The 14,764-nt window shown below is 37.2% G+C and overlaps 1 protein-coding gene across 3 annotated transcripts in view; it reads left to right on the top strand.

Annotated features, from left to right (window-relative positions):
- MYO6 (myosin VI) overlaps positions 1 to 14,764 on the top strand; it is a 101,598-nt gene that overhangs the window by 29,807 nt on the left and 57,027 nt on the right. For all 3 annotated transcript variants that reach the window (XM_041410680.1, XM_041410679.1, XM_041410678.1), the window contains exons 3-6: positions 5,750 to 5,819; positions 10,381 to 10,454; positions 12,465 to 12,594; positions 13,595 to 13,700. In XM_041410680.1, the coding sequence (XP_041266614.1) occupies positions 5,750 to 5,819; positions 10,381 to 10,454; positions 12,465 to 12,594; positions 13,595 to 13,700 (380 nt within the window). The remainder of the gene's footprint in view (positions 1 to 5,749; positions 5,820 to 10,380; positions 10,455 to 12,464; positions 12,595 to 13,594; positions 13,701 to 14,764) is intronic.

Raw genomic sequence — 14,764 nt, 5'->3', positions numbered from 1 at the left:
TGGTACTGTATGCTTTATTTTTCTTAATTAGACACTGATTAAGAGCCTGCTGTTAAGATTAGCTCATCTCTTTTTCCTTACATGCATAGGAAGGGTTCTACAGGGGTGTGCTGGGCCCTGGCTAAGATTAGACACCATTAGACTGATGAAGTCTGAGAGATGAATCCTCTTAACTCAAGTACCTTGAAAAGTAATATAATGTCAAAGAAAAAAGTCCTGTGGAATTGCTACATCAAATTAAAGTCAAAAGAAATGTAACTTTTAAATTGAAGACCTAATTCATCCTAATTATTATGTTCCAATGGCTTGATTTATCATGACATCTTTCAGACTCAGTATGTCGTAACTAAATGTCAGTTTTTACAGGAAGCACCTTGAAGCTATCAATTATGCTAATTCAAATGGTCAGATTCCTGGGTTGTACTAGCTAGAATAAGATTAGCAGTGCCTTAAAAGTTGTGGTTTCAGTCTTTTTGAATATATTTTAGTGCTCTTTTTAATAGTTTTGGTTTTTCTTATGTTCAAGGATGTAAAAAAGACAACAATGTGTTTTGTTGTCTTTTTTTTTGTCAGCAGTAGGAGAGAATGCCTTGTCACAGGTCAAAAGGTTATGCAGCAGTCCTTCCTTTTGGGAGAATGTTCTTTTTTGTGCATCTTGGAGAGGAAGTTGATTTTGCCTTCCTTAGAAATACAAAGTGTAACAACTGATTTTTGAGTGAGAGAGATAAAGTGTATAGGTTTAGTAGTAGCAGTAGTATTCATTTGTCAGTTTGAGGAGGAGCAAGATTATTCAGACAAGGATGTTAAATATTCCAAATCTATGGCTAATATTAAAATGACTTAAATAAATTTCACCCCCACTGCTGTTTCTGTTTATATTCCCCAATGGTCCTGATGCCATAAGGAGCAAAAGCCTTTACACTGAAACAGAAACAATAACAATGATATTTCTGAGTCACTATTTATTTCTAACGTGATCCTTTCAGGGACCATAAATAATTAAAACAAAATCAACAAAAAACCAAAAAATGATCTTAAAATACAAATAGTTTGTTTCATGGTTTTCTCAACAACAAAAAAATCTCTTTTGTCTAGGGAGTTTGTTATTCTGCTGTTGGCTGTTTTGAATTAAGCAGATCAATTAAGAGCCTAATGTTCATTCATCTAAGGGAACAAACACTTCTCAGTCTAAATAGAGATGATGGTCCTATATTTTAAACTATCAAACTTAATTAATTAACCATCTATTAATAAAGGTGGACTAAAAGGTTTTCTTAATTACCTTCTCAGTCTTTTCAAGGTGTCATTGATTTCTTTTTAGAGAAACATCTCTCATTGCTTTTTGACTTTTTTAAGACGACTTTGTCCTTGTGCACTTAGACCATTCATTTGAAGTAGTCAGCATTAATACTCATTATCACTTTGTTTCTTTAAAATGGTAGTTCAGAAGTGCTCTTCAGCAAGAATGCATGATCCAGCAGCTCTGGAGTTGCCCATGATAATTACAGGGAGGAGAGGAGTAACCTGATCTTGTAAACATATCCCGGCAGTGTAACTTATTATTATTTTTTAATCTGGGTCATTACCATGTCATATGTATTCTCTGTAGGCACTGGTAGCTTACCAGAGGTCACAGTCTGAAAAGGAAATGTGTATGCATGTGTTTGATGATTGCCTTTTATGACACTGTTGTCAATAACTGCAGTATATGCTGCAAGGCAGCAGTTTCACCATGTCTTCAACCCCTCCCTCCCATCCCCATCCGTGGCCAGCTCTGGCACTGCAGAGTGGCACCCTCCCAGCTCCGCCTGCCGAGCTGTGCATGACATCCCAAACGAGGTCAGAGAACAGATCCTACTGGAAGAAGTGGAAAGTTTTCAGGATGGCAGCAAGCAGTGGAAGGTGGCAGGGGGGCAGAGGAACTGAAGCCATTGTGGTGGCAGGTTGCTTCACATTATTAACCAAGTTACCCAGTTCAGGCTCTGTGGAGGTCCAACACACCAATTCACTTAAACCCCAGCAGCAGTAGTTTTGGGCACCACAGCCCATCCCCAAGTGTTTACAGTTCTGTGCAGAACTGTGTGTCTAAGGGCGGTGGGGATCTGAGTCACCCAGCCTGCCCTGCACGAGAACTGTACAGCGAGCTGCAGGAACGTTTTACTGGAACAGAGGATGCATGTGTTACGGGATGGGAACCTCTTCCCAAAAAGTAGATCATTGGCTTGCAAGGTTTATAAATGCCAGGACTGGAAAATAAATGCCAGGAAAAAAAAGCCAGAGAAACTGGAGAGTGCTTTGCTAATGAGCAGGGTCACACCTAGAGGGGATTCCTGCCCTGAGAACGGGCTCCAGATTGGATTGGTTGTACCAGAGCTGGCAGTCCTGGCCCATGGCCCACCAGCAGTCATATGCTGGTGGTACAAGGAAGGAGACAGGTAGAGAGGGAATCAGCTGTTGAACTCAACCAGTATTGTGCTTTCATTTCTCCTTGAAGTGTTCTTTTCTGAATGCACTGGGATTCGTAGTCTTGGATCCTGTTGCATATGTCTTTTTGCTCTTTGAGGCTAAAACAAGGAGAAGGCAGATGACAGTAAATTTGATATTTACTCTTTTCTTGGAGGTAGCAAATATAAATAAAGTGGTTAGGGAGAGACACACTGGAAGGGCTTGCACTTTGAGATGCTATTCTGGGCACCATGGGGCACTGAGGAGTAGGGGGCAGGCACTTCTTAGACCATCAGCAGTCATGAGTTTATGGCAGTCACTGGGAAGGTGTGAGGTGCTGCAGGCACTCGGTGACACCCCTCCTGCCATCGACTGAGAGACACCTTATGGCTCTGTGCCACTTCTGAAGGGTCATGGAAGGCTTTATGGGCCACCTGCTCTGGTATGCTGTGAATAACCAGAAAGGTATTTTTCCCAGCTAAGTATAAAGGAATAAATGTACTTTGAAAGTAAGGATCAGAATGTTCAAAGTTCAGAGCTTCAAGCTAGGTTTTTTTTTTTAATTATTTTTTTTTTTTATTTTTAACAGTGAGCACAACTTGCTTGCACAAGTGAGACATGCTCTTACACGCGGTTTGTACTGCTGTAGGTTGGTTTGTGAAATAAGCTGAGAGTAAGGATGTCTCCTGTCTGTATCTGGAAGGTATAAAGGAAGGCATGGTTACACATATTGCATTACATGGTAGAAAGAAGATCCTGCTTGAATGGAAAGATATCTTTTTTCACTCATCTAGTTTCTGGGAGAATAGTTAAGATTGCCATTGGATTTCAAGGGTTGCTTCATTGCAAAGACAACAAAAAAACCCCTTCAGAATGCCCTAAATCTTGCTTTGCTTCCTAAGACCATTTTATTATCTCATAAGATTAATACACTCTCCACTCCATTAGAACAAACTTGTGCTAAGTTATGATTAATGCAAAAGTCTTCTCTCAAGTATCTGAAGGGTTTTTTCCTTAAAACGTTTGTTTAAAAAATTTAAAAATGGGACAATATAGTAAAGAATTTCTTTGGATATTTTCTTATTGATATATTAGATTATTAGCTTATTTTCTGTTTAAAATACTAGATTTTAATACTTGGAGCTGTGAACGTCTAGCTGTCATACTACATGACAAGTACCTTACTTTACATAAAGTATTCCAGATGTGATGTACAGCAGTGATTTTTTTTTTTGACATAGTTGAAACTATACCTATGTTCTTATCTAAAAAAGCCCAACAGAAAAACATTAACTTTCAGATAGGAGATAAGACTCCTATAGACTCAGATAAGATGAATTCTCTGAATTATCTTTTTATTTTTTTTTTCCCCTTTAAATTTATCTTGACCAGAAGGCTTAGTGGTGAGGACATTGAAAAAGCCATTCCTCTTCTGGGATAGTTCTAGCATGGCTGACTTTAGCTCCAGAAATGTTAAAGTTCAGAAGTTTATGAACAGTCTCACAGAATAGCTGGGAATTGTGTTCATTCTCTCCTGTCTTTGTTAGTGGTTAATGGGTTTACACATCAGCAGACAAGAACAAGAAGTGAAGTTATATTTTTGTGAAGCTAGTCATATAATTTTTAAACTTTCCCACTGTTACATGCACAGGGAACTAATCACGTAGGGAAGTGTTTTATTCCAATACATCTTTGCCAAACAAGATCTGCCTTCACTGTTGACAAACTTGTAGAGAAAATTATGACGATAATATGTAGTTACGGTAATACTGTGAGAGGGAGGAAAGGGTGTGGTGAATCTCTGCCCTGCTAAAACTCTGAATAGCAGCAAGCATCTTTCTGAGGTAGGTAAAGACATTGAAGGCTTCCATGGCCCTCACAAACTCTGATAAAGAATATTTTGGAGGAAGTTGGTGTGATGGATGTTCAGATGTTCCAACGTCATCGAGCAGCTTTGTTTCCCTTAGGAAAACATCTTGTACATATTTTTTTGCATTAGATCCTGATAAGGGGATGACAAAATATATTTTATTATGGCTACAAATTGCATATTTTATGATAACTTGGTAGGGAAGGAATATTGTAGATTTAATGCTTTCCGTCTGGCAGCAATTAGTTCTGCTCTGAGACATTTTTAACTCCTCCCACTTCAAAGAGAGTTGCAATTCATGGCTGTTAATGATGGTGTAAGCCCCAGGACCTCTCATACTATTGTGCTCAAGCAAATACGAAACAAGTTGCTGTCTTTCTCCTAAATTTCCCTGTGAGATATTTCTCATGGGACTACCTTGCTGAGCACAATGTTAAACAAGCAAACATGTTTGTTTGTTAAGTTCATTCTTTAGATCCAGTTAGTTGCCTTTTCAAATATTAGACCAGACTTCTTGTCTCCATTTCCATGGGGAAAAGGAGCCTGTGCCTGCAGTGGCATGGTGGCTGTCGTGTTTAATTGGCACAACAAGGGTTTTGTTCATTCATTGCTAGCTCAAACGAGCTGTTACTACAGTAAACAAAAAAAAAATAAAAATTAAAGATCTCCTTTGTACAATAGGTATTTTTGTGCAGATGCTGTAATGCATGCTTGCTTGGATGTTTTTCCTTCCTTTTTACAGCAATATAAATTATGATTTCTGGAGATGAAAAAAGAAACAAAGATGCTTTTGTTATGAATTTTTCCAGTTGGATGTGAACACTTGATAAATGGTTGTTTTGTATAACTGGAATACAAGGGTTGAAGGAAGGTCTTGTTTTACTTTAGTATTGATTTATTGAAGAAAAAAACCCAAAAACCAATAACCAAAGCTACAGTATTTGGTGATACAATGGATGTTATGTATTGAACACTAATATTTTAAGTAGGAATATTTTAAAACAGTCTATCATAATGACATCACCGTCCTTTGACTGAACTAATGATTTGCATTTTATTCTTTCTTCCTTGCAAAACTGAGGAAATTGTGTGTCGTTTATAACGCTGTTACCTTTGCATTACTTTTTTTAGTCTTATTTTTTGTATTGCACAGTATGACATGCAATTTTTCATCTGAAAATCAAATATTATTGCACTAAAATATATATTACAGTGAATTCATTTTTATAATGTAGTGTAGTAATATAAATGCAGCACTTTTCGTCTGCATCTAGTAACTCAGTAAAATTTCCAATTCTGAAGTGTAAAGCTGGTGACTTCATTTGAAATCATGCACAATTACAGTGCACTCACTTGTATGATTGCTTGAGATGTCTTTGAACTATACTTCTACTTTATGGAATTCTGACAATGTTAATGTTTCTTATCTAACAGACTTTCCAGGCTGCTATCAACCAAGTGTTTCCTGCAGAGGAGGATAGCAAAAAGGATGTGGAAGATAATTGTAAGTTATGAATTTAAAAATAAATTACGCATTTGAAAAAAATATATGCAATGAAATGAATATTGTTTCCTTACAAGTTTCCTCTTTCTTCCTTGTTGTCTTTGTTTGAATTTATGTATGACCTTTGCTAGTCCTTTAAACTTCTTAAAGGAAGCCCATTTAAAATATAATTTATTGTGGGTTTTAGTTTTCATTTGAACACTTTAGAGGAATGGATACATAATTCCCATATAAAACTGTTGCTTGACTTGTGAAATACTCCACTTGGCATTAGGGGTGTAACTGTACTTTTTATAGTGTGACAAAAGACTCGGTGTCTTTATCAGCACCTGTATTTGTATAGCATTTTCCTGCATTTAAGGAATTTCTCAGATAGCATTCCTGTGGAAGTAGAGGCAATGGAATATAAGTTTTAAGATTACCTTCCCAAAACTGGGAATGGAATCTGGACCTATCAGGACCACTGAAAATGATAGTCTTGAATTGGATATATGAGTGCTGGTGGAGAAGCAGTTTTGAGGTGAGCTTGTGTAATAAATGTCACTGTTGATCTGCAGGGCCTTTATTTTATTAAATATTTTATCGTTAGGTGGATGGAAACAGTTGTCAAATCTGGGGAGAGAATACTGACAAAGCTGAGTGAGGGCTGTGATCAGCTTTTAGACAATTGTTAAATATTTTGCTGTTGCTGCACCCTATGAACAAATCACAGAATCCTGTCTTGAATACTGATGAAGGCAAGTTTTTTGACATTTCCTATAGTGTTTACTGCTTGGTGAAAATACTGAAGACTTTGTAAATAGTGGCCAAAAATACCTTCTATTGTTCTTAGTTTAAAATAGAGGCTAGGGTTCTGGTCTAGGTGATGTAACCTCAGTTCCTGTCCTGTAATAGGGTTTAGTATTTACATCCCATGACAGGAAATGCAGCTGTTACAGCTTCTCCATAAGAAACAAAAAGATGAGATCTGAGTCTTATGATCCGACTTAGATGGTGCAGTGTGGTTAGAACCAAGCTGGTAGCCTTGCTTCCAGCTGCTTATATTTTTGCAACAAAGATGTGGGTTCAAACTTTTCAAAGCTGTTATCTGTATTCTCTCTACATGGTGATTGTTAGGGAAATGCACTTACTCTGTGGATCTGTCCCAGTGATTTTACTGAGATGTCCTGACACCTCTGTGTCCTGGTCAGGGAATTGAAATCTAGAATGAGATTATGGAAATAATTTAAGATTCGAAGAGAATACTATTCAACTAAGTTAGTCAAAGAAAATATCTTCTTTGGCTTTGTGAGAAGATAAAAGTTAAAAATCCTTTGTTTAATAAACTCTTCTGTATCAAACATTATTTTAACTTTCCAGTATATTCTAACTTGCTGCTCACAAGTTGCAGTTCGTTTGCAGGATATGTGAATCCCAGATTCAATTTCCTGCTCTGTCAGAGAGTATTTGTGTTCAGTATCATTGATTTCTAAGAAAAACAACTATACTGAGTGCTTATAACACTGTTCTAAAAAATCCTGAAAGGACAGGGTATTGGATAAGACTGTTAGAAAATCCCCAGTTCTACAGATGCAGAGCCTTGCAATTAATCAAAAAAATAATTTTCAGTAGAAACCCTGCTTCATGGTATGGGCAGGAGAGCCACTGTGTAAATTTGGCATTGGCATTTCCTAGTTTTTAGTGCCTCACTTCACTTATGTGGACTATGTGTGTGTGTAAGTAAATATATGGAGAAGTAAATGCACATATATAACATATTGGTTATATTTAGACATGAGCATATGAATATTCAGAATTCTCTCTGGTGACTTCCTTTGCCTTTGGATATGGATGCCTCTTCTAAAGGATTTCTGCTAAAGAAGATGCATTTTGAATTTGCTGACATAAGCCTTAGTTTGCATGTCTTGTGGTGGTGGCATTCCCTTGGGGAGCAAGCTCCTATTGCACACTGAGTCTGCAGGTATAGCTGCTTTAATTGTTATGAGGGCAGTGGGGACACAAGGAAATCTGGGGTCCTTTGCTTCTGAGATAAGCAACCTAATAAAAAGTTGATGATTAACTGCTTCCTTTAAAATACTGTGAATGCAGAGAGGTTCCTACAAAGATATGGTCAAGGGTGTTGATAGACAATTACTATATAATAATTTCTCATCTCAATACTGAGGATCCAAATGACTTGAAGTTTGCTAATTTTTTACCACGCTGTCCCCTCCCAGGCACACAGAGGGCCAGAAGGAGACTTCAACTTTCATTAGAGCAAGCAGGAGTTTCTGTTTCTGTTCCATTTCCATTTAATGTCTCTTTCTCTAGGAATGACCCCAATAAAAGAGGTGAAGGCAGACCTGTTATTTTTGGTCCCAGTGCCATTTTCTCAGCCATGTGAACTGAGAATGCCTGGGGAAGGGAGGACGAGTCCTGCTGTGCAGTGCAGCGCCGGGTGTCTGTGCTCGGCTGCCACAGCTCCCGGTGACTGTGGGGCTGTGAGGGAATGTGTGTCTGCTCTGCTGGCACAGGAGGAACTGTGGGCATGGGGGCCAGGCTGCTGTTTCATGAAGGAGTTGTGTACAGCCATAATTTCAAGGCTGTTATGATCCAAAGGGAGAGTTTACCTAGGGTAAAGCTAAAGCGTGCCTTGTGTGCCCCTGCCAGCACAGGAATATGAGTGCAAGGGGTTTTGTGGAGGAAGGTGCTTTCTTCTGAACAAACCAGAAGCTACAAGGTCCTTTGAGAAGTGTAAATGATTCCAGATATTTGAAACAAAGCTGTATTTAGTCATGTAATGGAGGGAAGGGCTGTTATTCAGCAGAGCTATGCAAGCCAAAGGGAGGCTGCAATTTGTTGGTGATCCTGACTTTGTTTCAGGTCAGTCTAGTGCAGATAAGTAGCGGACAGAGCCACCTCCACTCCTCAGTCCACTGCAGGAGGAAGGGTTAAAAAAACAAAAAACACAGATGTTTCTGAGAAGCTCCCATTTTCCTTTGCCAGTATATTTTGGTTCAGCAGGAGGAATGTTGAAAGAGATGTTAAGAGCTGCTTACTGAACTTCAGGTATCCTTGTGGGGCAAGGTGGCTGGGCAGGCTGACTTTAGGTCGTACAACCTGACAGCCCTTTTTGCACATTTGTGTAAATAAGTTAGAATACTTTTTTGCTACTGCAGCCCTTGAGAAAGGGTGTCAACATAAAACAACTTTGTTGGTCATTATAGATAAGAGGTGTGTATGTGACCCTTGTGTGAAGTGTAAGCTAGTGGTTACTCTTACAGAATCACAAAACCAATTAGGTTGGAAAAGACCTCTGAGATCACTGACTCCAACCTCTGACTAACACCACCGTGTCAACTTGACTGTGGCATAAAGTACCATGTCCAGTCTTTCATTAAAAAGAAAAGACATTAATGGTACAGTGCTTGCTCCATCTATAGTTGGATGTGTGCAGGTTTTTGTACTGTATTACTATAAGGTTTATCAGTGTGGCAGTCTGTCAGCTGTCACTAAACAGAACAGTATTGTACATTTTGATTTGAAACAGTGAGATACAAAGGACCGAGCATATTTGAAAATGGAGGCTGTGTAATGAGTAGTGCCCTCATTTGGTTTAGGGAAAATATTTTTAACAGTGTTATAGTGGGAACTGGAAATTACCTCTGTAATTAAGGCTGCTGACACTTTCCAGTGCTTTGTAGCTGAAAACAAGGACCAGCTTTGCCAGAATTTGAACGTGTACAGTCTGAACCTTTCTGTGGGTGCAACCACCCTGTAACATTTCAGCAGTTACAGAATCACAGAATGTTCTGATCTGGAAAGGACCCACAATGATTATTGAGTCCAGCTCTTAGATAAATATTACCCTATACAGGGATCAAACCCACAACTCTGGTCTTAGTAGCACCGTGCTCTAACCAAATGAGCTAATCTCTGGGTCAGTTATGTTAAAGAACAAAGGAGAAAAATACAGCTAGGTTTTGGTGTGTTAGCATTTTTTCCCCCCTAACAGTTTCTCTGAGGAGGCCTAGTACTCACAAAATTCAGAATTGAAGCAGGCATGGGTTAGTGCCTGGTATTGTGATGCTGCTGTTGCTGCCTCCAGATCCAGATTAGATGTTTATATTCATCTATTCAAAAATCACCAAACCCCAGCTGTTACTCTGAATGTCAGTTGGTTGTCATTACCCTGGGGACACTGTGGCTGAGATTGGAGAGGGAAACTGGAAGGTAGGAAATAGTCATTGGTAGGGATTTTGGGAGGCAGCAGTTTCTGTGCTTAGAGGCTGGTGTGAGAAGCTTACATTGAGCAGAGCCTGTATTTGAGGCTTCTGCAGTCCAATTCTTTGTTCAGCAGCTTTTTGTAACTCCAAATGTACAGTTAAGAGCAGGTTTGTGGTTTTTAAAATGTATATAGAGTCAGTACTCCTGTCTCAAGACAGTGTGAAGAAATGATAGGATTAAACTGTAAACAAAGAGAGGGGAAGAAAATTCTCCTTAATTCAAGATTTAGGGTTTTTTTCTGTACTTAAAGGTAGTCCTGAGCTCTTAATGGTATGTGATTGTTTTTTATCTGCAGGTTCCCTGATGTATTTAAATGAAGCCACTCTCCTTCACAATATTAAAGTTCGGTACAGTAAGGACAGAATTTACGTAAGTATTCTGTGTCATGACAACCAGTCTAATAGAGATGTCCTTTCAAAAATTCACCAAGTGTTTCCACTTCTGGTTTTTTTTTCCCTATAACAGAACTGCTAATGTGGAAAGGTCGAGGTTGTAGGCCTTTTTTTCCCCTTTTTTTCCTTATATTATACTTTTAGATCAGAATCCCATCTGATTTTTAGCAGGCAGAGCAATAGGTTTTTCTCTCCGTGACTGTGTGCAACCATAGCACAGCTTTGTATCACAAACGTTCCTACAGGTAACTTATTTCACTGTTAACAAAGATGGTTTTCTTTCTTCATTATTTTTGAACGAAGCACACAGGTGCCGTCTTTGACACCTCCTAGCTCAGATGTCCATCTTAATCTTTTATATTGCTATCAAATTGCCTAATTGTACTTAATGAATTCTGACTAAATTACATTTTGTCCTTGCCATCTGCCCAGATACTGACAGCTGTGAAACAGAAGATAAGAGTTTTCTTTCTTTCTTAATTTTTTTTCCTAATAGAAAGCTGGCTAGGGATAATACAAAACAGTTCTACACATTTTAAAGTGCCTGTGTTAAAATAATCAACTTTTCTTTTAGCATATATTATAAAATTAATTTAGCTAAACCCTTTTGTATAAAAAAGAGAAAGTATAATTGTTTTCTTCTGTTGCAGTTAATTTACATAGCTTTAAATTTTTTATGGCTCAAGATCAAGCACTAGCTTTAAAATATAAATAAATAAAAATGGCCATTTGAATGCTGCTCTAGAAAAATAATCCTTAAAGAAACCAAACAATAAAACCACCCAAGGAGGTAAAATTCTGAATATGAACTGATCATGGGATTGGATAGTATTTTCATAAAGTAGGCTTTATGAACTACTATCCTTTCTTCAGTGTAAACAAGTACTACTAATATGTTGTCCAGAACACATGTACTTTCTGAAGGAAAAAAAACCCCTTTTTTCAGTTTATAATTTAGCTACATTTCCCTTGTGAACAGTTTAATGCATTTTTAAAAATCCTGGTTAACAATATTTATCTTGTTATTAAAAGGAAAATTAATATTAGTATTTGCAACCCTTGAAGGAAAGTTTTCCTTTGGTGAAATAAGTGCTGAAAATAGAACTATTTAAGAAATGTCATATATTGTGTGATCCAATTTTCTACTGATGTATCACACAATAGTTTCCAAATTTCAGTTTTCTAGGGACATTCTCAGTAACAACAAAGCAAACAAGTTATTCAGGCTGAAGGTTTGCCTAATTTTCTTCACATCTTTTCCTGCAAATCTGATTTTTAATTTGATTCTGACCCCTCTTCTTTCCTGTCTGTAACCTGGCAATTATAACTAAGCTGTAAGAATTTCTTTCAGAAACATTAAAAAAACCCTCTCTTCAGTCTTCCTTGTCCTGTGGAAAGGTAAAAAGCAGCCTTTGTCTGAGATTCTTCTCAAATTCCTTCTCTGTAAAAGAACATTTGCATTCTGTATTTCTCTCTGTAGAAGCAGCTATAGCTAATTTTCTCTTGGCTGAATGCTTTTATTGCCGGGCTTGAATGCATTCCCAGGCAGGATCCTGTCAGTCCTTCCTGCTGAGTTGCTTCCATTAGATATTGAAAAACTATCCTCCTCACTGGAGGACAGTGTGTTATGCTATCCATGAGCTTAGTTTATTGGCTTTTGAGCAGCAGGTTTTGGAGTCCCATCCTTGGTCCAGTAATGCAGACAATAGGAAATAATTTAAAAGGAGACTGGGAGAAAGGTCAGATTCAGGACATACTCCGCAGCTCGGTGGTTAGGAAATTTTCCCAAGATAATTTCATAGAAATGCTGAGAAGATAATTAAAGGAACTGTAAAAATATATCCTGTCTTGTGTTTGCATTAGCTGGAGAGGATCATAAATGCAGTTGTTTTATGGAGGTTATAGTCTGCAATAGTAATAGATAATTGCTGTTAACCACTTGCTTGGATAATGCCTAGTAATTTGCTGTTCATTGTTTTCTTCACAGACCTATGTAGCCAACATTCTTATTGCAGTGAATCCATACTTTGATATACCTAAGTTTTACTCTTCAGATACTATTAAAAAGTACCAGGGTAGATCATTGGGAACATTGCCACCACATGTTTTTGCAATTGGTATGTATTGAGCCTGTATTTGTCTCTTAAAAAATCAAACATTGAATGCTTCAGAGTTATCTGTAAATTGCCACCTGTAGTAGTAATTAACTTACTTTGAACTATTATAAAACAAAATCACTACTGGCTAAAATTGCAAATCTTCTCATCTTTTTGAAGAACTTGGAAATGAGCAACTGTGACAACTCTGTTAGGGTTATTCTGCACTTCCAGTGTTTTAAGTCTAAGCACTGTAAATATAATTTGCAACCATAAAAAAAAAAAAACAACAAAAAAAAAACTAAAAAAGAAATTCAAATTTTATAAGTGAAAGAGGTGTAATAATGATTTACATTGTCTTTCAGTGTAATAATTTTCTTTGCCTTAAATTATGTTGGCAGAGCACATACGATGTTTTCTTTTATATGCTCGTGTTACAGACAGAAAGTACATTCAAATGTTATTTATGGCTTAAATCTGATTTCAGTCACTTTTGAAAAAAAATTGGAAACTTTAATCAAATTTTGACATGTTAAAAGCCTTCTCATTGTTTTGTGTTTTATTTTGAAATCAAAAATATAATTAGGTGGGGTTTGAGTACCTGTTGCATAGCAAGAGAGATTTTTTCCAAGCTTCCTCAGATGTTACTTGTTGCAAAGTACAACTGAAATTTTCCCTTTTAAAAATATATAAAATTAACACTGAAAACTATTTTCTAAATACATTTAATTAAAAAGATTTAGCTCTAGATGGTTCGTTTTGTTTTGTTTTATTCTGGATATAGTTGAGTAGGCCTTTGTTTCCAAGACTTTAGTTCTTTCATGTCAGTGTTGGAAGAATTACAACTGTAGTATAAATTAAAGGGAAACAGAATTTAATAAACTGTAATTCATTCAATTGTAAATATTTTGTTTCTATTTCAGAAAATGTTACATTTTCATTTTCTGCATTGTAGCTTAACTTTATCCTTGCATTTCTGCCGAGTATTAATTTTTGTCATGTTAACCATATTCTTTTTAAGCTGATAAAGCATTCCGTGACATGAAAGTGCTTAAGATGAGTCAATCCATCATAGTCTCTGGAGAATCAGGAGCTGGCAAGACTGAAAACACTAAATTTGTTTTGAGGTTTGTATGTTTGCACCAAAGTTAGTATGTGAATCTCTTGTGTTTATGCATTTGGTGGACATAGAGGCAGAGCAAACTAAGCTCATCAGTGGGTTTAAGATACAATTCGGTAAGATATGTATTAGTTTCTACATGCACTTTATTACAAGAAATTGAGTTAAATGCTGACATGATACTGTGCAGAAATAGCTACATACAGAAACTTTAACTCAGTTGTAGTGGCATCATGTAGTTATTAAGGTTTATGATACAGTCATTTTGGCACATCTGGTATTGTGGTTGATAAAAAATGTAACTAGACATATTGACTGTATCTTACAAGACACTGTTGGTTTTGCCATAAATGTGTATTTCTGTGTTCTCCCTGAGGTTTTTTTGTTTGCTTGAGTATCTTTTTACCCTTGTTTACTGAATAAGACTGAATAGTGGAATTTATTTATTTATTTATTGATGTTCATGTATGACCAATACTAAATCCAGTGTATTAAATTACATGGAAAGCCATATCTCTGATATATATCAGCCTTGCTTCCATATCTGCATTATCTTTTAATGGCTTTTTATCACTCTGGAACACTGTAACTAGAAAGAACTGCTCCTTTAAATACACCTATGCCATAGGTGGCCTGATGATACAGGGAAGCACAGTGTGGGCAGTGTAAATATGCTCCCGTGCCCTGCCTTGGACTTGTTACCCTCTACAAATATTTAATTCCCTTTTCCCTAAAATCACGTATTTTCTAGTATTTCCCTACAACAGAGGTATTATTTTCCACATCCCGTGAAGAATTGTCACAACTGCCTGTCTGTCCTTCATACTGCTCCGCGCTGCCCCTCTGCAACCTTTCATAGATAGCTGTAAGAATTACTGCAAGGTGTTGGTAATGATTTTTTACAAGGAACATCTGACTCTATTCCTGATAAGAGTAACAGACAAAGACAGCAGGCACTGGAAGAATATCTCACAAGAGATGCTCTTAAGGGAGATTATTCTCCCACTTCTCAGCAAAGGAAGAGCTCATTATACAACAGGCAGATATCATTGCTGTTGCTTCTCCCCACCA

This window comes from Onychostruthus taczanowskii, unplaced genomic scaffold (genome assembly GCF_017590055.1).
Source record: "Onychostruthus taczanowskii isolate IOZ18803 unplaced genomic scaffold, ASM1759005v1 scaffold33, whole genome shotgun sequence".
In the NCBI taxonomy this organism is placed as follows: Eukaryota; Metazoa; Chordata; class Aves; order Passeriformes; family Passeridae; genus Onychostruthus; species Onychostruthus taczanowskii.
This window is presented reverse-complemented; position numbering and strand designations above follow the sequence as displayed.